Below are 24,207 nucleotides of genomic sequence, written 5' to 3' on the forward strand. Positions count from 1 at the left end.
CATCTCATTCACTGTCAATCCTATGAGCAGGCCTCGCCTCCCCTCACCTGGATTTTGATGTGGGGAATTTTCTCTCTCTGTCCTCACAGGACTCATAGAGCAAAATAAGACTTGGATTAAAAAACATTGAACTCCCATTCTGTGGCGAGCAAGAGCAAGTGTAGCATAACTACACTTACCTGAATGAACATTAATAGGAAAGTGACCAGACTGTTCCGTAATCTACTTGTGTGGGGTTTTTAAGTGTTGTACCACCATCAGTGCTATCACTGGCATATACCTTCAAACCAACTATAGCAGATCAGTTGATTAATCACTAAGGGTCTTATTTAAATGGCAAAATCTAAAGAGCATTTTTTTTTTCAGAAAGCTCATGCCAGTACTAGAATGAGCCAGATGCTTTACAACTTAGTATCCATAATTTAAGTAGTTGTCCCTCAAAGGATTTCTAATTCCATTTCCTTATTACTCTGGTTCCTAGAGTTTGAAAAAACACACTGAGGTAATGACAGGCTAAAATCAAATGTGTTGATTTCATTACTAAAGCTTATGTCTTATTGTTTTTTATTTTTGCCAAACCTTTCTATGTATATGTTAACCTCAGGATACTAGCAGCGGATGGTGTTGTTTTTAAAACCGTGAATGTATAGTTTTCTCTAGATAATTTTAAAGAATGCTGGCTTACTTGAGGACTTTTTTTTTTCCCCTAAAGCTCAAAAACAAACTCTTCAAAGATTTAATTACTCTAAACAACAGAAAATGGGAACTTTGTTTTCCAAAAGAAAACAGAGTCTATGGAAAAGTTGCTTATGATACTCAACAGTACTCGGATTGTTGACTAATCTTAAAGGAGAAAGACATCAATTAATTCATCGATAAGCATTAACATTATCCTTTCCCAATAATTCGTATCATAAAAATTGGGGGCAAAATAATTTAGATGATGTTATAGTGAGACACGGCTGAGCGACTGAGCATTCATGTGTGTATGGTATATATATATATAGTAAATGAATGTATATAAAAATGAACACTCATTCATTCAGCCTTGACGTCTTTCCTACACAATGGTTAAAACTTGCCTCAAAAACTACTCTTTAAAAATCCATCCTAAATCCCATATAAATATAGCTGTAGTATAAGAAAGATATTATCTCTTCTTTAGAGATATACAAAAAACTAAGGATATTCATAACGTGGTTTGTCTTAAAAGAAATGCCCACCTTTGGGTGAACAGGGATGTTTGGGAAAAATAAAACTCAAAGAAGCACTGCCTTTAATATGCCTCCTCTCTTGTTGTTTCTGTCACTTCTCTGTGCTCCTGTCCCCATCTTTGCCTCCCTCACTCCCTACTCCTTTTGATCTCCACTTCAGCTTCCATGGTTTCTCCATTATTTTTAGCAGTTACTTCCAGTGGGGCTCACACTTTGTCAGGTCTTATATTCCTGTTATTGCCCATGTATCGCCCCATCCCCAGTGGCTGGAAAATCCTTCTCAGGCCCCTTCAACATCTTCTTGCCTTTCCAGTTCTTCTGCTTCTCAGCATTTATTTATTTATTTTTTTTTTTTTACTTTTCTAGACCCGGTCTTTGTCTCATATTGCTCTCTTCTGACTCTAAGCTTTTATCCACTTAGAAAATGGCATATCAGAGTGTTGTTCCTCTGAGCAGATCTTTGGCACAGCCATCTAAATGCTGCCATGACGGGAGATTACCTTGCTATTGTGCACTTTTTCCATAGTATATGCAAACTGCCTTGATCCACATCAAAAGGTATCATAATTAGGAAAATAAAACACACAAAAGCCTCCTCAATTATTTTATCCTAGAAATAGAGAAATGATTTTGAGCCAGATACATAGAATAATACTCATGTCACACTAACAGTGTTCTCTAGTTAGCATCTTATTGTAAATTCATTCCTTAGGACTTTGATATCTGGAACTTTTCATTTTCAAATGATAGGTACCTATCTACTAATTGCAAATTATTTTAATATATCTTTTACATAAAAGATTGTCCCTTTTGAAAGCTCATTTGGAAAATAATTTGGGGTGAGAGACATAATTTTTTAAAAATATTAACAATGTGTTTTTATGCCCCCATTTGTAGTTCAAACTCTGACTCTGTTAAACTTTGTGTAGCTTTTTAAAAAAATAATAACAAAATGTCTATACTTTTTCATTCCTGTGAAAACAGGTTTTCCAGAGTTAGTGAACTTAAAATAGCTATTGTACAAGTTAGAAAGTTGATTTGTTCTTTCTGTCATGTTCATTGCTTTTTCAACACAGCAAAATTGTAAATGTAAACTTCTCCCCTACAAGATGAGCTGGGCTGCAATTTTCAGCTAATTGGGAGAAGCAGCCCTGAGTTGAGCACTGTCAGGCTGATTTGAGTCTTAAGATATGATGATGATTATTGTGTCAAATGTAATCAAGAACCTGGGCTCTGAACTAACTGAAGGCCTGGCTGTTTTTAATTCAGGTCCGTATATGAAGTAGACCTCTGGTTCACTGGTAGTCACAGCTGCCTGTAAAAGCAAGCAATTTTAAAAATATAATTCTGTTCTCTGTGGAGCTGTTAGGATCAGGGATTGGATACACAGAGGGCAAATATTCTCATTCTGTCCCTTAAAAATTCTATTTATTTTCAGTATAATATTCTCATCTTGAAATTTCCCAGTAGCTCCGTATCCGTGGTTTTCAACCTTCTCAGGTCCAATGCCAACCCCTTCCTTTCTTATAACAAATACTTTGTAACACCTTCTTTATAGTCATAAACTAAAATTTATAGATAATATATCCTACCTGTAGATACTTTAAAAAATGATGTTTTAACTTTTTAATTTTTAAGAGAAATATGAGCCATTTATAATAAAATAATGTGTATTTCAGTATGGAGCAATTCAGTCAGGATCACGCTAGAGCACAAGCGAAGGTTCTAGTTGACTACACTGTGAATGCAATATCAACCATTATGGAGTGACACTGGTGTGTTGTATATGGACTCAAATACTGTGAGTGGCATTGGCCATCCATAGTGTAATTTTCCAAAATGCTAAACAACTTCTAACAAAATCTGTAACAGCACTAGGTAAAATTTTCCTTGGGCTTTCATAACAGTTGGGCTTCCCTAGTAGCTCAGCTGCTAAAGAATTTGCCTGCAATGCAGGCAACCCCAGTTCGATTCCTGGGTTGGGAAGATCCTCTGGAGAAGGGATAGGCTACCCACTCCAGTATTCTTGGGCTTCCCTGGTGGCTCAGCTGGTAAAGAATCCACCTGCAATGTGGGAGACCTGGGTTTGATCCCTGGGTTGGGAAGATCCCCTGTAGAAGAGAACGGCTACACACTCCAGTATTCTGGCCTGGAGAATTCCATGGATTGTATAGTCCGTAGGGTCACAAAGAGTTGGACATGACTGAGTGACTTTCACTGTCACTCAGTTCCTTTTCTGAAAATTCCAGTGTCTATTACAATCTTGACAAAAGTACTTTATATGTATATGTTGCTGCTGCTGCTGCTGCTAAGTCACTTCAGTCGTGTCCGACTCTGTGTGACCCCATGGACGGCAGCCCACCAGGCTCTGCCATCCCTGGGATTCTCCAGGCAAGAACACTAGAGTGGGCTGCCATTTCCTTCTCCAGTGCATGAAAGTGAAAAGTGAAAGTGAAGTCGTTCAGTCGTGTCCAACTCTTAGCGACCCCATGGACTGCAGCCTACCAGGCTCCTCCATCCATTGGATTTGCCAGGCAAGAGTACTGGAGTGGGGTGCCATCGCCTTCTCGCATATGTATGTAAAATTGAGTTAAGTTTTAGGTTCAGGTGTTCACAGGGTCTTGCCCTACATGAGTGTCTAGACGGACATTCAAAAGGGTAACTTGCCTGGTGGTCCAGTGATTAAGACTCTGCACTTCCAATGCAGGGGGTGTGGGTTTGATCCCTGGTGGTGGAACTAAGATCCTACATGCTGTGGGGTGCATCCAAAAGGAAATAGAAAAGTATTGTGGGACTTGGGACAGTGTTTTGTTCGTGGAGTCTACCATCTGTAGCCCCTCCCCATGGAATGCCAGTAGCACTCTTCAAGCACTCTGTTAATCAAAACTGTCCCTCAGTTTCCAGAAAGCCTCTGTTGTGTTGTCTGTAAAATTTGGTTAAATATTTTTTCATGATGAGAACTGATGTATTGATTAATGAAATAACAATATTCTCTGAGAACCTAACCTCTTTCTTCGTGATCCAGTTGCAATGTATGACTAATGAAATCAGCAAACATTTAAGATCTGCTTGAGTCTGAGTGAACTCCAGGAGTTGGTGATGTACAGGGAGGCCTGGCGTGCTGCGATTCATGGGGTCTCAAAGAGTCAGACACGACTGAGTGACTGAACTGAACTGAACTGGATTGTCTAGAAAAGTCTTTAAATATTCCGTGACTATCATTGCAGTTAGAAAAGCCTTTAAATATTCTGTGACTATCATTGCAGTTAAAATCTATTTCCACCATCTTTAGTAAATGCCCTGGTCTCTACAAAGGGGTGATGATGACATTCCTCTCGGAGCTATGTTAATTACCTTCTAAGTAGATGTTGACTAATGCAGTTGAATTCTGTGTTAAAATCACAGAAGATATTACTGTAGCTACCATGATGAATGCTTCTTAGATGGAGGCTGTGAGAGAAATATGAACCCATTTCTTGAAGAGACTAATCAGATAATTTAGTAAAACATACATACACAATCAGTTAAAAAAAAAACTATATTACCTATATGTTTGAGGCAAAACATTTTTTTGCATTGAAGAATTTTCTTCAATGGGTAAGCAAAATGCAGTCATCTATTTGAATTTCATCAGGGCATTTGACAGGTTCTCTCATTATATTCCTATGACTAAATTGGAGAAATACTGGTTAGATGCAAGGCAAATTGGATGGTTTAGCAACCATTTCATGCTTTTACACAAAGAATGTACATTAATGGGTCAGTATCCAGAGTTCTCTGGTGGTCCAGTGGTTAGGACTTGGCACTTTCACTTCTGGGGGCCTGGGTTTGATCCCTGGTCTGGAATTAAGATTTTAAAAAAAGAAAAGGAAAAAAAAAAATGATTACTGTTAAGCAAGGGAAGGTCTCTGGTGCTGTGCTGTACTGTTCTATTCTCATCCCTGACAAATGTTTTTTTAAACGTAGATGAACACTTCCTTTGATTGAGTAATTAGTTGGCCACGCCATACAGTTTGCAGGATCTTAGTTCCTCAACCAGGGATTGAACCCAGGCCCAAAGCAGTGAAAGCATGGAATCCTAAGCACTGGACAGCCAGGGAATTCCCATGCTGGATGTTTTTGTTAGAACCTGAATGGAGCTACAGAGAGGGCATCCATTCAAATCTATGAATAATGCAAAACAGGGAAGGGAGGAGTATGTTTGCTGACAGAGCCAAGTGGGTGCTTGGACAGGATGACTTTTTAGTCCCTTTCAGTACATGTTATCTCTAGATCAGGCTCAAACTTATAGGGTATTAGAAAATTTGCCAAAGCAATGGATTTATTTTGACAGAAGTTATTGTTTGCTTTGCCCTCTGTTTTTGCAATGCACTTAAAAATATATTGGATTAACATTCCTTGCAGGAGTACATTTTTTTTTTCAAAAAATAAATTGTTTTCATGTAAGAGTAGCAGAAATTCAGTCATTGACAATCCAATGTGACATGTCGCCCAGTGAAATAGCCTACCGTTTCACTTTCACTGCTAATTAAAAAATTGATTAAAGGTATAAGCTCCAAGGATTTAATATCCATGCTTCTACAAAGGGAAACATAATTTTGGTCACAGGATTGCTTATTCTTATTTTTAAACATATTAGTTATAACTGAGTGATAGTCTGTTATACAATCAATTCTACTATAACAAGAGATATCCACAAGTTATTCTGAGGTTCAACTGAAATAGTATAGGTGAAAGTAATGTATAAATTTTAAAATTCTATGCAAATATAAACTATTATTCAATAAATTCACATCAAGAAATAATTACTATTTATAAGTATTTTGAAAACAAGTAATTGAGACATTCTCACTTTTAGAAGCTATGCCTGGTTCATAGTAGGCTCATTGACTTTAATTTGGTTTATTGAGTGTCTGTTAAATACTAGGAACTGTGGGACGAAGCCTTGTGTCAAGGGATTAACAAAAAGTTGATATTGATGGATGATGATGATAAAGATATAAAGACATTTGGTAAGCGATATAATCATAAATAAGAGGATTCTTAAAAGCATGTGCAGCTCTCAGAGTGATTCCTTTAGTGTTATAGTTTTAATTGAAAAAATAAATCATTAATGTTTTACTATTCTTCATAAATTTGAATTGATCTTATAGAAGGCCATCAATATATTCTAAATTATTTAGTTCTTTTAAATGTAGTTTCTCCCCATAATAATTAATAGTGGGAAAGTAGGAAACTTTAAATCTTTATTTTGATCATCCATTTTAATTAGCTCAAGTTATTTGTAATCCTACAAGTCTTATAAAGCATATCTGAGTCATTAAAAGGATTCAAAATGAAAAGAGCAAGGGCAGTTCTTTTAGAATCTACCAAGACAGAGTCACTTTGAGAGATTAATTCATTTCTCAACCGGTCTTATTAAAATATATTTATTTTACCATAAAATTTCTAGGAAAGAACGTGTGAAGTGTTTGGTGTTCTTGTTAGATATTTCTAGTGTAAAACATTTCTCAAAGATACAGATTTCTGGATAATTTCTGTATAATTAGCAAACATTTACTAAGTTACCATTATGAGAAGGTCACAACTGTATGTATTAAATGCTTTTTTATTTCACAAGAATAAAAATATTACTGCCTACAATCCCCTCTTTTAAAATGTTAAAATCCTCAAACCTACTTCAAATCCAACGTGCAGTATTCATTTTAATAGTTTTCTTAGATGGCAACTGAAGATGGTAAGCAAAGGAATAATCTTTTTTTGTTCTTCACACAAATATACACCATAATCTGAATTCTTATAATAATCACAGAAAGCAAGGAGCTTTTGACACTAGTACTAGGGAAGGACTGATGCTGAGGCTGAAACTCCAATACTTTGGCCACCTGATGGGAAGAACTGACTCCTTGGAAAAGACCCTGGTGCTGGGAAAGATTGAAGGTAGGAGAAGAAGGGGACAACAGAGGATGAGATGGTTGGATGGCATCACTGACTCAATAGACATAAGTTTGAGTAGTCTCCAGGAGTTGGTGATGGACAGGGAAGCCTGGCATGCTACAGTCCATGGGGTCACAAAGAGTCGGACACAACTAAGCGACTGAACTGAACTGAATATCCTTTATATTTACTTCACAAGGAGATTGGCAAATGTACCTTGAGATGTAAAGTCAGAGCAGACTAGATTAGATGTTTCACGTTTTGCCACTTTGGTAACTTGCCCAGCCTCTCAGAAAATCATGTTTCTCATCTATAAAATGTTGCTGATAATAACAACCTGCCCCATTAACCTCATCAAGTTGTTTAACATATCAAAAAAAAGATATATGTGGAAAAGCTTGAAAACTAAAGAGCATTGTTTTAGTGCAAAATACTATGGCAATAAATGTTGAATTTAAAAGGCTCTCAAAAAAAAAATAAAATAAAAAAATAAAAGGCTCTCAAAAGTGCATTATTAACCACAAAAGAGTGCTGAGTGAGGAACTAGGTAATGATAGTCACAAATATTTAGAGACCAGAACTTGAAGTTCATATCAGGAATTATGAAAATCGTTCATATTTCTGAATTCCATTGAGAAACCTCTACTGTAAGTTCATATAATCAGCTGATGATATGTTTTTAACCCCTTCTTTCCTTTTAAAGGGAATCTGCTATATGTTTGCCTTTTGATGGTAGAAAACTGAACCAACTTGCCTTGCTGTCTTGTGAATGTTATATAACAACATCTCCTGTTCTCTTTTTCTCTAAGATATTGAGGATGTGAATGTATATTTGTTTGACTACAGTCTAATGAGACTTCAAAGAGATGATCTTTTAAATTGGTTTCTATCCTAGTTTTCATATATCCTTTTAGAAGAGAAGAAAGCTACTCAATCTAGCTTATCAAAACAGGAAAATACATCTTTTAAAGAGATTAACATTACAAGTGACCAACATCGACTTAAAGATTCATATTATACAAATCATAGAGAATTTATTAAGAGTAGAAATTGTATCCAGTTGTAAACTCAACCCTAATCTAAGTTTATATTCTTCTGGATGGCAGTATCAATGTACATTTTTTCTAAATGTCTTTTACAGTGCTATAATTAAACTTCTCCAAAATAGTACCTTAAGGTATTGTATCAGTAAAAATATATATAAAATACAGATCTTAGACTAAGGAATGTTAATCTCTTTGTTAATATTCCAAGGTAGGAAATATATATATATATATATATATATCTTGAATACTTGTTTTTAATATTTTGTATATTTTTATCAGCTTTTCTCAATGATAAATGTCTGAAACACAAGTCAAATGAAGTGAATAATGCCAAGAACAGAACAAAGTACATTTTTACTGCTGTCTCCTAATTTCTTTTGAGAAATATCCCAATACTTTTGGAAAAAAGTATGTAATTATGCTTGTTAACCTAATGATATATTGTGCAAATCTCAATTTTTGAAATGCCCATAGAGTGAAAAAATAAAAGAGTTGGAATGTGTATTTTAAAATTTCTTACATGATTAATAATACCTATATTCTCTTTCCATCCAAATATAAAGTCCAGGTGATTTTTCTTTTCACTAGAATGTCTGTATCTTTGAAGAAAATAGCTAGCTTCAAAACTATGGTTTATCTTTAGAGAACTAATCTATTTTCCATGCAAGTATGTTGCTTCTGCACATGTTAAAAAGTCATCCTGTGTTGTCTGGGGTGACAAAAAGATGGGAATGAGTTTTCTGAGAAGTAATCAGCAATACTTTGGGAACATTTAGGTCATAGTTTCCAATTAACTCTGAAGAGTTTGAGTAATTTAGTACCAAACCTCAGGAGAGAGGGGATAAAAACCTCTTTGATGCATTTGTCGGTGAATGGCAAACCAGCAAATTTGCATTGGAAATGGATTTTTTTGTTTGTTTTGAAACAGAGACCAGCTAGATCTTTCTACTGTAGTTGGAGTGAGGGAATATCTTTCCCTCTCAGTAGGTTTCTATGTGTTGCAGTGATGGCTCTTATGGTAAAATAACAAAGAGATGAATTTTTGCTCCAAAACGAAGGCCAGGATTCAGTAGCATAAACTTTCCAGCACTTTCCTTTCTTTTACGACTGCAGTGAGTATATCAGAGAGGAGTGGACACTAATATCCATTTTCAGAGTTAGAAAACTGTCTTTTTCAGGATTCAATACTTGAACTATAATCCTAATTCCACCACTTCCTTGGGTTCAACTTTGGGAAAGTCATTTTGGCTCTCTCAGAATCAGTCTTCCCAACAGCAAAATGAAACTTGCAATAACCTATGAGATATCTAAAAGGTTTCTGATTGTTATGAAAATTAATTCAATTAGGCAGACTTTTGTTGAGCATCCATCACTGTATTTTGAGATAAAGCCCAGCAATGATCCCCACTTCCTTTGATAAGAAAAGGGAAAAAAAAATGTGTTGAAAAAAGATAGATTTATCACTTGTTAAGGAAATTGACACAGAAGTTCATGAATACAGTGTGATGCATATTATATTCAAGCTACTGTTAGGGAATCCAGATGAACTACAACCTGAATCATATTGTCAGTTCAGTTCAGTCACTCAGTCATGTCTGACTCTTTGTGACCCCATGGACTGCAGCACACCAGGCTTCCCTATCCATCACCAACTCCCAGAGCTTGCTCAAACTCATGTCCCAAACTCATGTCATGAATCATATTGTAACTATAGATAAATGTCTAAATATCGGTCTCCTCCACTAGACTTGAATGTGTTCAATGTCAAAGTCCATGTCCATGTCTCACTGACTTTAGTGTTACCAACACCACGCATGAATCCTGGCACATAATACATGTAGACGAGGTGCATGCATCACCTAATGCATGAGTTGTTGGTAGGCATGTGGAAATAAGAATGAGATTCAGGTTTAAAGATAACCTGTATGGAAGTTGAACTCAGTGGGAAAGAGTGAAACATCCAACTGAAAGCAAATGAAGAAACCAAACATACTGTAGGTAGGGAAAAAAATGGGAGGTTAATTTATGAAATGGTGAGAGAATAAATCTGAACATACTTTTAAAATTTTTGAAGAGTTCTGTAGATAACAGATTTTAAATTTATTTTCTGTGCTAGCTTAGAGCCTTCATCTCATACTCTGTGTCAATAGTTACATTAAAAGGACAGAATATTTTTCTCACCTTAGAGTTCAGTAACAGAGGAAAAAAGAGAAACATTCTCTCAGTTGCCAGAACCCTTCTGGGTCATCTATCTAAGTAGATATTTTCCAAAGACACATAAAGCCATAGTCTTAGAATTGTTGCTAGAGATGGAACTAGTAGGATACTGGTCCAAGCATTATTGAAGGATTTTGCTTAGATTCATGCTTTTCATTAGTGCACATTGCCAATAGAATTGCTGGAGATTAAAAGGAATGCTTCCTACAAACTGCTGTATAGCCATAGGTAATAAAATTCTAGCTGCCCCATGAAAATACAATGCAGACTTATTTTTTAAACAAAAGCAAAATTAATTCATTGGCTAGCAAACCAGTATAATCTGTTATGATTACAGAGAATTTGAACTTCGGGTTAACTCTGGTTCTATGAGCAGTATTTGGCCTAAAGTCCAAGTGCTTGCTGCTAAGGTACTCATTTTCTCTGATCTATATCTAACAAACAAAAAAGAACAACAACAACAAAAAAAACCCCACATCATCCTGTAATACTTTCCCTAAAACTATCATAGGAAATGATAGTTGTTAAAGTGCAAATAAACCGGGAAGGAAAGATCGAGAGTGTTTTATTTGGTTACTTCCTGATAATACCAGGGCACGGATGAAAATGTTACTTAGCAGAAGACCAAGTAGTGTGAATTTCCCGTTGGTTACACTTTCAGAAACATCTGGGAAAAATATCAGATTGAGCCTTTTTTCCCCCCCAAATATTCAATGTGTTTGTTTCTGTTTGGTTATATATAATGTGTGTGTATATGTATTTGTGTGTGTATAATCATTTAATACAGTGCAGTGATGAACTGTCATCCCTGCTGCTGCTGCTGCTAAGTCGCTTCAGTCGTGTCCAACTCTGTGTGACCCCATAGACGGCAGCCCACCAGGCTCCCCCGTCCCTGGGATTCTCCAGGCAAGAACACTGGAGTGGGTTGCCATTTCCTTCTCCAATGTATGAAAGTGAAAAGGGAAAGTGAAGTCGCTCAGTCATATCTGACTCTTAGCGACCCCATGGACTGCAGCCCACCAGGCTCCTCCGTCCATGGGATTTTCCAGGCAAGAGTACTGGAGTGGGGTGCCATTGCCTTCTCCCTGCATGTATTTAATCATGGAATATTGTCCATACATTAATTAAGCTCTTCAGCCTTACCTTGGAAAGTCATAGGCTTCCCTTTTTTCTTTTGCTTTTTATGTATTAGGTTGACCCATAACAAATTAGTGATTTACAACTTAGGTAAAAATCTGGAGTCTTAGAGATTTATTCAGAGATACCATGGTGTGGGTGTGTGTGTAAGTGTGTGTGTGTGTGTGTGTGTGTGTGTGTGAAGGATGAGGGTATACTCTGATTGCCTCATTGATAATCAGTTCTTAAAAAGAAAATGGAGATGCTGAGACATGCCTTCTGTGATTTTTCCACTTTATGCAGATTTGTGCACGTGGGGGGTTGTACTAAGCTTTATAGCTCCAACACTTTGTCCTTTCAGTAGATTCTTGCTTCTAACTGGTGATAATGCCTTATCTACAGATCTCCTTAAAGGACAACCAAAGGTATAGTAGCTCTTCAGGCTCAATTGCTGAGTATGAGAATCCTTCATCCTGTCTCCTTTTGTGACCACAATCTGTGCAAGTGGTTGTATATTTCTCCACATACATTTTTTAACAAGTATATTTTTCAAAGTTTTATTTAGTATGACAATTCAGCAGGTCAAGTTCCCCAGAAGTCAGATTCTGAGAAAGTGATTAATGTGTAGGGATTTCTTTATTTTTTGGTAGAGTGCTCTCAGGATGAATACCTGGGAGAGAAGAAAGGGAAAGAACCAGGATAGGACAGAAGGAGAAGCTGGGCTTCAATTCATTTGTAACCTCAACATCGATCAATCCTCCTCCCCTCCCGAATTGTCCAAAGCTGCAGCAAGGGGGATAGACTTTTACAAAAAGTCCACACATTAACCAGTCATTGGGGGCAACCTGCCTGCATCCAGCAGCTTTCCCAGGAGTTAAAGCAAAACACATTGCTGCTTACTCACTCAGTCACGTCGGACTCTTTGTGACCCCATGGACTGCAGCAGGCCAGGCCTCCCTGTCCCTCACTGTCTCCCAGCCGTTTCACAAGTTCATGTCCATTGAATCAGTGATGCTATCCAACCATCTCATCCACTGCTTCCCTCTTCTCCTTTTGCCTTCAGTCTTTCCATACTGTTCATGGGGTTCTCGCAGCAAAATTACTGGAATGGTCTGCCATTCCCTCCTCCCCTGGACCACATTTTGTCAGAACTCTTCACTATGACCTGTCTGTCTCAGGTGACCCTGCATGGCATGGCTCATAGCTTCAGTGAGTTATGCAAGCAAAACATACTTCAGTCCTGAAAGAGGGGTCTGGACATCCCAGCACAGCTTCCACTACACCAGTAGTTCTCAAAGTTTGGTCTCTCCAGTGTCAGTGATGCTCAAACTTGAGCATATATCAGAATTGCCTGGAAGACTTATTAAAATACAGCTCGCTGGACTCCACACAGAATTTCTGATACAGCAGGTCTAGGGTGGGGCTTGAGAATTGACATTTCTAATAAGTTCTCAGATGGCATTGATACTGTTGGGCTATGGAACATTCTTTGAGAACCACTGTACCACACTGCCTATATTTACCTATGGAGAATGGTGTCCTTATGAACAGAAATAAAACTTTTTGAAGTCAGCATCCCATTCCATATACCATCAAATTCTCAGCTATTTTTGTGCATTCTATACCTGGACTTGCTGATAATTAAAATTTGTCATATAAAAAAGTACTTAACTGATGCAGTAAATTATATTTGTAAAGCATTATTACTATTTTATGATAATTTGGTCATTGTTACTTTTAAAGTTCATGCCAAATTTTCTCCAGGGTCCATAATTTGATAACCTGGATATTATCATTAAAAATAATAATCTATGTTCGAGGTCTTTAGTTTTGTTCTAGGTAATTTTTTTATTACTTTATGATTCTCATTGCTACATTTTTTATCATAGAAGTTACTTAAAGGCATGCGATTATAGAAAATTTTAAAGTATGGTATATATTCAGAACTATTTTGAATGCACAAATATGGAATACAGGTAACTTTGACTCATCTAGTCTAGACGTAGCACAATTAAAATTTAAGAATTCAGTGTACATAGATGGATCTCAGGAAAAAGGATGCAGCCTTAAATCTCCCACACAAGCCAGAGATAACAGTCTCACCTCTGATTGAAGAGATTTTCTGCCATTGCTGCCACTGAATTTTGTCTAACGTATTTCCAAATTGGAAAATATTCAACCCGATGTTGTCAATATTTCAGGCCACAAGGGTGTTGTTTAGGAAAACGGTGCCTTACTGTCCTTAAAGAGTTACTGCTCTTCCCTAAGGGCCTAATTTACAAAGCAGCGACCTTGGTGGTAGGATTGGGCTGGAAATCTCATTGTCTCAGTAGAACACTTTCATCTGATTTATGTGCATCACATTTTCCAAATAACTCTTAGAAAGTTATTTACTAGTTACTTTCTCTGGAAGCCAAGGGTAAGTGGTGTTTCTCTTTAAGGTTAGAGAAGCTGGGATGCATCAAGCACAGCTCATCATGATGATGAAGCTGATAATAAAATGCACAGTATCTAATTCTCTGCCATGAGGGAGTTTCACATTGCCCCTTTTATTTTGTGCGACTTTGGAATATGTTAGAAAATACATCAGTGTCTAACCCTGCGTTTGTCTCCTGCAATGTGACAGCTTATTTCTATGCCAAATTTGGAGCTGGAGGTGGAGTAAATCTTAGTGATTTCTAGAGTACAAGCCAACCTAAAATATTAGCTAGCACTGGCTGAAATTGCCCCATTTGTTGGTCAGAAATGGTCAAATGTTAGCAATTACACAGGCTTCAACCTGTATGTTGTATGTTTCGCACCAGATTATAACATTACGTTTCTCAGTTTTGTCACAACGGTTCTGAATTTTTAAATCATCCTAAATAAATAATAAAAGATACTTTGCTCTTTCTCCCTGCGTTGATAGTTTGCCTGAAAACTAAGCAAGGAACTAGCAGTTCAGGCTAGCCATCGAACTTCATGAGGTTTAACTGATTTGCCCAATCAGAGCACCGGGCTACCTTTCAGTTGTGCAGTATTCAAGTTTATTTAGGAGTTGATAAATAGCTTAGTGCAATGCTTCCTTTTTTCCAGTTGCTGCACCCTCATAAACCTATTCTCCCCTCCACCAGTTAATGCAGACAGAAGATTTTTATCCAGTATGAGCACCAAAACTACACTGTGGAAGACTGTATGCTCAGCAAAAACCTCACCCATGATGAATAAACAGCTCTTCCGGGGGCTTTGCTGCCGCTGGCTCGGCAGGAGTTGTTTATTGCCTGGTTTGCACATCCCATGATAAAGTTGCTGCTGAAATAAATTGCAGTTTTGCATAATTATTGACAATCACATCTTAACAAGCAGTGTGTATCATATTCAAGTGTTCAGTTTTTTTTTTAAATCCATTTTTAGCTTATGTTGAATCCCAGAAAGCGTTTGTGTAGTAATAGAAGGCAAATACGACATTTAAATAGAGTACTAATTTCCTTATTGCAGAAAAAATTTACCTGAATCTTTTTAGATGGGGCTGTTATTGCCTCGGGCAATTTTCCTTCCCAAGTTACTATTATGTAGATGTTTGCTGAGGGCATACGTATGTGTATCCACAATACATGCATTATATATATTGTCAGAAAATATGAATAGCTCTTTTGTGGATTTTTGTGTCACTAGGGAATTTGATTCATTCCTTCTATAAGATTAGAGCAATGAGAATGGAATGTGGGCATAGGGAATCCACATTTTTGAGCAACTATAATTTGTGACTCATAATGTGTGAGGCACTCAGCTTCACACACACTGTTGTATTTTCAGTCTCATCAATACAACAATATGCATTGCAGATGAGAAATCAGAGAGGTTAAGTAACTTGTATCACACTCGGCGGAGGACACTGCGATTTGAACCCAATGTGTCTGGATTTTAAGCTCTACTTTTTCCATTACCCATAAAATGTTTCTTTTGGAAAATATTCTTAGTTGTATGACCATCAGGTAATGCAAAAGGAAGCTAATACAATAGTTAGAACTATTAGAACACACTGATGTTATGCAGATTACATGTTGCACAATGTTTGCTATGAAATATGTAGTTTTTCTACTTCTTAATCTTTTTGTTCCCTTTTGTTCTCCAGTCCCCTTCTCCTTCTTCCTCCAGTGTTCAACTTTCCATTGTAGGTTTGCATTTCTCCTGGCCTATTTAATTATGGTTCCCTGCCTCAGGTAACATTAAAGATAAGCATGGTAGATTTTAGGGTTTTACCTATAGAGATTAGTTTCAACTTTTGCCACATATTAAAATAACCTTTCAAAATTGACCAGCCAAAATGTTTTTTAAAACAAAGAATTTTTTGGAAAATGAACTTTCAAAAGTCTATAAGTCCAAATACATACACACACACACACACACACACACATGCTATTCTAGTGGTTGATGTTTTCAAGTGGAGTTTTAGCAGCAACTCACATTTGTTGCAATGTTATGATTTAGTCCCTTTGATTTTGCTCTTTTTGTGGGATTCACTGGCTGCACCATTCTGATATTTGAGGATAATTGCATCTGGACATTTGTTCCTTTGCAGAGTGAGTGAGCGAGAGACTGCTCTGGAAGAAACTCATAGATTACTGCAACAGTTCCCCCTGGACTTGGAGAAGTTTCTTGCCTGGCTTACAGAAGCTGAAACAACGGCCAACGTCCTGCAGGATGCCACCCATAAGGAAAGGCTTCTAGAAGACTCCAAGGGAGTAAGAGAGCTGATGAAACAATGGCAGGTAAGTCAAGTGCTTCTACTTTTATAACTTGTGAATTGAACCAAAGAATCCTCAGCATTTGTCCTTGTAGTTGATATGCTGTGGACAAAAGTAGTGGTTTATGTGGCCTTATATATTTAGGCTTTTGGGCTAGAAGAAGAAAGAGGGAGAAGCAAAAAATCATTTCTTATTTCATTTAACACCCCAGTCTTCTAAATAGTATGTGGTTTTGACCAGGAAGAATTTGCGCATGAACGCTGGAGCTTTGATAAGAAGAAACTTTGCTCAGAGAAAAGGAATTAGGGGTTGGTTTATTAAATTTGAAAAAGTTGCCATTTTTGAGTGTTTATTTAATATTTTACAGGAAAAGCATCTGTATGAATTGTCTGTTTTATTTAGCGTTGCTAACTGAATCAGTTTCCCTTCATTACTTTCCAATACATTTTGAAATGTTAATCTGGCCTTTTGTGGGTTTCCTCCTAACATAATCTGTGAAAATAAAAATGAGATGGCTAACTTGGTCATGGTTAATGATCACACAATTTTCAGACAATTGTTTTTCCTAGAAACAAAAATTATTGCTATAAAATTTCATATGCATAAACAGCAAAAACAGAAGTTTCAGGTTGTTTTATGTACTTGAAATCTTGGTGTGAATCATATTCTATAGTTCAGGAAGGCTCCTGATATTTAAATACTTTGGGGACATGATAGAGTTTTCCTGACCTATATTGGAGTTTTGTTATGTAGAGTCAAATTTTCTGACTTGAAATAAGAACTTTACTAGTACCACAAAGAAACTTTGGAGTGTTCAAATAATATGATCCATTTTTAGGCCTAACTTCAGTTTTTTAATATTTTAAAATTATGGCAAAAAAGTGATAGTGTATTCCAGGTTGAAAAAGAATTCCAAAACCAAATCATAGTAAGAAAAGTTTCTTCTCCTCCCTCTCCTTGTTGTTCTCCTTCTTTTCTTCTGTTTTGATACGAGATCTGATCTACTTTGTATATAGAGTAGATGACAGTGGCAATTTATAGCTTCTTGAATTCCTCATTCTTGCTGTATCATTCTCCTCAGACCCCACTTGCTCCTTCACAATGTGTGTTGAATTACTTTGATCATTTGGAGGTAGTTTGCATAGATAAAGCCAGGTATTGTTCTAAACAGGTATCTCCTATGGCTTGTGGATGTAAATGCGGTGTAACGTTTTTTTTTTTTTTTTTTGGTCACTCTTAGCTAAATGGTTAGAAAATATGTTGCTAACATATTTGACTTATGATATTTCATTTAAAAATTTATCTTGGCTTGTAAATGCCCATAAAGCCACCCTAGAGTTTTAAATATGTGGATTCACATATTCCTATCAGCTATGGTAAATAACGAGTAAAACTTTAAGTGGATTTTTTTTAGCAGATTCTTTTCAAAATTAAAGATTGTTCCAGTGACTCAATTTTGTAATAGGGATTTAATAAAATATTTCTTAAATTCATGGACAAGTATTGTTGAAGACAAAACAAGAATACATCCATGTATCTCCTATACATTTTATATTTGTATCTATAGTACTTATACAACAAAAATTCATACTGAAACTTATCATGAGAAACTGCAAGATTCTGAATCAATAGGAAAAAATGGCAGTGTTTCCTAACTATGTTTATTATGAAAGCGTGGAGAATAAAGTGCATTTTGTGCTTAGATTTCTAATCTCTTCAAAAACAATTGGAAATTATGCTGAGGAAATTTTCTTAGCTTATTCTCTATTACTCATTAAAAAATCTATTTATTCTTAAAAACCATGTAAAATTCCCTTAGAGTTCCTGAAAACCTTAGACATACCATTTTTCTCTTAACTATAATAGGACTAAGATACCAATGTTATTTTAAAACAGAGACCATTTTCTCATTCCCTCTCTATTAATATTGTGTCTTCTATAAATTCCACTTGCCTGAGGTTGAAACTACATTTTATGGATAGGAATGACATTTATAGCCAGCTCTGATTTTCAGTTAGATGGTTGAATAATGGCCTTTTGATGAAAGATTTGAAGATGTCATGGTAAAATCTCTAAACTACTGAAACTATTGATTACTGTTAACAGCACATTTCAGCTGATAGAATTGAATCAAGATACTGGGGTTTAAAAGCAACAGCTTGAAAATAAATAAAACTACATACCTTAGGAAATTACATGCAGTTTCAGTATTTCAGCTAAATGGAAGTGTTTGCTTTTTTTCCCCCTCTGAAGATTTTTTTTTTTTAATTTTGAACAAAAGGGATGTTCTATAATATGTGTGAAGGAATCAAGTGTAATGGTGTGCCTTTCACTTCATTTGCAGAAGCTGGTAGCATTATATTCTTTGCATGATTCATGCTATATAGCAAGAACAGTGCTTACATATTAAAAAAGAAATTCCAAATGCCTAGCCAGAACATCAGCTTTCCCAGCAGATCCCAATATATCTATCCAACCCAAAGCAGTGATGTTTTACTTTATACAAATGCTGCAGAATGGAGATAGGGGGTGAAAACCTTCACAAAAGGAATTTTTCTCTATGGCTGTCAATCAATTTTTCTATATATGGCGACTCCAGCTCTTGCTAGACTGCCTATCACTGCTTATCACCCACTTCATAGGATGTTTAATTCTCCCAGCAATAATTATAATTCCTGGGTTTGATAAGCATATATGTATTATGAAACATATGCTTCCTGAATGGAATTAACCTGATTAATTCCACTCTGGAAGCCATTAAAGTTTTTTCCTTGTATGAGAAAAAATGATGTTATTTACGTTGCTTATTAAAAGCAAGGTCATATTTGTCCCCATACTTTAGGATGACAAGATCTTTTCTTATACAGTATTGGTATTTCTGACAGTGTAACTGACATCTTAAAGCCAATGTATTTTTACAGCATTCCATATAGAGGCTTGTGAAGTGACAGTTTGAAAAGTTTTAAATTGCAAATTTATTCTTAAAATGAAGAATTATATTCATAATTGTATCAGATTCTTCCTATGTCCAAAGCATTTCCTACTTTGGGCCTCAGAGAATTGGTAAAGATGGCCACACTTCTAAGTGCTAACATAAAACTATTGGTAACCAACTGAAAATGGGTAGACTGCATCTTTGCTAATATTTCACAAGAATTTCACCAATCTTAACTGATTCTCTAAGCACCCCTAAGAGATCATTGTAGTAGCAGCTGGTAAAGAAGGTATGTGGGGATGGGTGTGCAGTGGGGAGAAATGGTCATAAAGGTAAGATAATTAGGGTCTTTTTCTCAGCAAGAGAGACTATGGAGCAATTAATATTTGAGATCCCCTCATCTGTGATCTTGGAGAACGCAATGGCACCCCACTTCAGTACTCTTGCCTGGAGAATCCCATGGATGGAGGAGCCTGGTGGGCTGCAGTCCATGGGATCACTAAGAGTCAGACACGACTGAGCAACTGCACTTTCAATTTTCACTTTCATGCATTGGAGAAGGAAATGGCAACCCACTCCAGTGTTCTTGCCTGGTGAATCCCAGGGACAGGGGAGCCTGGTGGGCTTCCGTCTACAGGGTTGCACAGAGTCGGACACGACTGAAGCGACTTAGCAGCAGCATCTGTGATCTGGTTCCTGTCTCAGGCCCTATACAAAACACTTCCAGAGAGAAAAGATTGATAAATTTTGAATTGTACATCAGAGTATACCCGGAAATTGATTAAGCTATCTTAAATTTCTAATACATTGTTGAAATTGAGGGAAAGTAGCTTCTTCAATGTTGCTCACACTATATTTTGGCCCACTGATTAATTCCAAAGGAATAAGGAAGAATGCAACCTCAATAGCAAAATTAGTATCCTGAATAAATTAGATTGTCACATTTGTTGGTACATTTGAAAAGAGAGATAATCTGAGTATCCCTAATTCTTAGAAAAGAAAACACTTTGTATATATAGCAACCCTTTCTGTTGCTATAATTTGAATTGAGTTTTACATGTATTTTTTAACCTTTCTACTTTGGTGTCCAAAGATTATGAAAGTTTATTTTGATGTTTTTATTTTGCCTAGTGTTATCTGCCTGCCATTTTTGATAATATGCAAAACATATAAATGTATACATATATACATATGTATTAAATTTCCATAAAATGTTGATTAATTCATCAAATCTTTATTAAACACCATTAGATGTCTAGCATGGAGTTAGGACTAGCATTACAAACATAATTAGAGAGATGTTTTTCAAGCATAGTTCAAAGAACTAGGTTATATAATCAATTTAATGAGTATCAATTCACATTTTTTAACAGAAAGGAATAAAATTAGTAGAATAGAAAAATAACAAGAGTCTATCCCTCTTAAATAAGAGCCAGTATTATTTTGTGAAACTTCGGTTTCAACTATTTGTATATGCATGTGTATGTATTTGTGTACGTACTGGACTAGTGTGTAGCACATATTCAGAAACCTCTGTATTGGAGTATGATTTCTGCCTTTGGGATGCTTACATTTCAGAGGTGAGGATAGTTACACTAAGATAAAATTCTGGTAGTGTGATGAGTGTTACAGTAGAGGGCTAGACAGGGTCTAATAAAAACAGAAGATGATTAAGTTAAGCTTGCCAGAGTCTCCAGGGAATTCACCTGGAACACTGTTTTTCAGTCTTGGAAGAGGTTTTTAAAATGCTAATTTCTGGGTTCTAGCCCTAGAAAGTCAAACTGCATTGATCACAGCATGTCCAGTCCGTGCTTCTCCTGTCCAGCCAAGGTTGAGAACTTCTGTTTAGAGAAAGTTAGAAGAATGTGTCAAAAGTGAGCTAGATGCACAGAGTTAACAAGGGATTTCTGGCATAGGAAACAGCATATTGAAAGTCCTGGACAGTTGGGTAGTTTGAGAATCAAAAGGTACTTTTTTATGGCTGGGGTGGCTGGGGTATGATTATTCTAAGAAATGTGATTGGAAAGATCAGCTGAGGCTAAATCATGTAGAAAGGCAGCATGATAGAGTAGATAGAGTATGAGCCTTGTAGGTAGAAAGATCACTTATTTTACCACTTGTTGTCTAACCTCTAAGTCTCAATTATATCCTTCTGTACAAAGAAAATAATGCTTCACAGAATTTTGTGAGAAATAAATGATAGGATACATGTAAAATGCCCACCAGAGGGGCAGAGCGTTGCACTCAAATTGCTCGGTATGTTAGCTGTCTTTTCCTTCCTTGTTTCCACCTATGTTTAAGAGTTTGGACTATTTTTACTCTATGAGAAGTCACAGCATATTTTTAAGCAAGGAAATTAAATAACCTGACTTATGCTTATGTTTTTGAAAGATTGCTCTGGTAGCTATAAGGAGAATGAACTGGAAGGATACAAGATCTGTCCAGGAATAAAAGTTAGAAAATTATTTCTGTAATATTCCAACCAATAAATGACCATTAAGATGTTGAGGCTAAACAAAGGAAACATATATGTGAGCTATTTGGAGGTAAAAGCTAACACTGTGATGCACTGGGTTGGCCAAACATGCAGGTTATTCTGTAACATCTTACAGAAACACTCACATGAACTTTTTGGACAACCCAATAGATTATGGGAGGAAGAGGTGAGGGGGAAATGTGAGGTACAGCAAGAAGTCACTGACTGCTTACCATTTGAGATGACCAGGTGCCAACACAGAGTTGCAGAATTAAAGAGGAGAAATTGTTATAGGAAGAGAAAGCAGCCGGTTTTTCTTTCTCAAGATTACTCCAGCTATTCGTGGTCTTTTATGTCTCCATACAAATTTTAAGATTTGTGAAATCTTAGTTCTGTGAAAAATGCCATTGGTGATTTGATACAGATTGCATTGAATCTGTAATTTTCTTTGGGTAGTATAGTCATTTTCAGAATACTGATTCTTCTAATCCAAGAACATGGTATATCTTTCCATCTGTTTGTGTCACCTTCAATTTCTTTCATCAGCATCTTACAGTTTTTGGAGTATAGGTATTTTGTCTCTTTAGGTAGGTTTATTCCTAATTATGTTACTCTTTTTGATGTGATGATAAATGGAATTGTTCCTTAATTTCTCTTTTTGATCTTTCATTGTTAGTAGGTAGAAATGCAACAGATTTCTGTGTATTAATTTTGTACCTGAAACTTTATCAAATTCATTGATGAGCTCTAGCAGTTTTCTGGTAACATCTTTAGGATTTTCTATGTATAGTATCATTTCATGCAAAGACGGGCTCGATAAAGGACAGAAATGGTATGGACCTAACAAAAGCAGAAGATATTAAGAAGAGATGGCAAGAATACACAGAAGAACTGTACAAAAAAGATCTGCATGACCCAGATAATCATGATGGTGTGATCACTCACCTAGAGCCAGACATCCTGGAATGTGAAGTCAAGTGGGCCTTAGAAAGCATCACTACAAACAAAGCTAGTGGAGGTGATGGAATCCCAGTTGAGCTATTCCAAATCCTGAAAGATGATGCTGTGAAAGTGCTGCACTCAATATGCCAGCAAATGTGGAAAACTCAGCAGTGGCCACAGGACTGGAAAAGGTCAGTTTTCATTCCAATCCCAAAGAAAGGCAATTCCAAAGAATGCTCAAACTACCGCACAATTGCACTCATCTCACACACTAGTAAAGTAATGCTCAAAATTCTCCAAGCCAGGCTTCAGCAATATGTGAATCGTGAACTTCCTGATGTTCAAGCTGGTGTCAGAAAAGGCAGAGGAACCAGAGATCAAATTGCCAACATCTGTTGGATCATGGAAAAAGCAAGAGAGTTCCAGAAAAGCATCTATTTCTGCTTTATTGATTATGCCAAAGCCTTTGACTGTGTGGATCACAATAAACTGTGGAAAATTCTGAAAGAGATGGGAATACCAGACCACCTGATCTGCCTCTTGAGAAATCTGTATGCAGGTCAAGAAGCAACAGTTAGAACTGGACATGGAACAACAGACTGGTTCCAAATAGGAAAAGGAGTACGTCAAGGCTGTATATTGTCACCCTGTTTATTTAACTTATATGCAGAGTACATCATGAGAAACGCTGGACTGGAAGAAACAAAAGCTGGAATCAAGATTGCTGGGAGAAATATCAATAACCTCAGATATGCAGATGACACCACCCTTATGGCAGAAAGTGAAGAGGAACTCAAAAGCCTCTTGATGAAAGTGAAAGTGGAGAGTGAAAAAGTTGGCTTAAAGCTCAACATTCAGAAAACAAAGATCATGGCATCTGGTCCCATCACTTCATGGGAAATAGATGGGAAACAGTGGAAACGGTGTCAGACTTTATTTTTCTGGGCTCCAGAATCACTGCAGATGGTGACTACAGCTATGAAATTAAAAGACGCTTACTCCTTGGAAGGAAAGTTATGACCAACCTAGATAGCATATTCAAAAGCAGAGACATTACTTTGCCAACAAAGGTTCGTCTAGTCAAGGCTATGGTTTTTCCTGTGGTCATGTATGGATGTGAGAGTTGGACTGTGAAGAAAAGCTGAGCGCCAAAGAATTGATGCTTTTGAACTGTGGTGTTGGAGAAGACTCTTGCAAGTCCCTTGGACTGCAAGGAGATCCAACCAGTCCATTCTGAAGGAGATCAGCCCTGGGATTTCTTTGGAAGGAATGATGCTGAAGCTGAAACTCCAGTACTTTGGCCACCTCATAAGAAGAGTTGACTCATTGGAAAAGACTCTGATGCTGGGAGGGATTGGGAGCAAGAGGAGAAGGGGACGACAGAAGATGAGATGGCTGGATGGCATCACTGACTCGATGGACGTGAGTCTCAGTGAACCCTTGGAGTTGGTGATGGACAGGGAGGACTGGCATGCTGCGATTCATGGGGGTCACAAAGAATCGGACACGATTGAGCGACTGATCTGATCTGATCTGATGTATAAGTATCATGTCATCTGCAAATGGTGACAGTTTTATTTTGTCTTTTCCACTTTGT

General features: G+C 36.8%; 1 protein-coding gene across 6 annotated transcripts in view; it reads left to right on the plus strand.

Annotated features, from left to right (window-relative positions):
* DMD (dystrophin) overlaps positions 1-24,207 on the plus strand; it is a 2,671,852-nt gene that overhangs the window by 2,117,713 nt on the left and 529,932 nt on the right. For all 6 annotated transcript variants that reach the window (XM_070365439.1, XM_070365442.1, XM_070365443.1 and 3 more), the window contains one exon: positions 16,092-16,281. In XM_070365439.1, coding sequence (XP_070221540.1) covers positions 16,092-16,281 — 190 coding nt within the window. The remainder of the gene's footprint in view (positions 1-16,091; positions 16,282-24,207) is intronic.

The sequence above is a fragment of the Bos mutus genome, chromosome X (assembly GCF_027580195.1).
Source record: "Bos mutus isolate GX-2022 chromosome X, NWIPB_WYAK_1.1, whole genome shotgun sequence".
Taxonomy (NCBI): Eukaryota; Metazoa; Chordata; class Mammalia; order Artiodactyla; family Bovidae; genus Bos; species Bos mutus.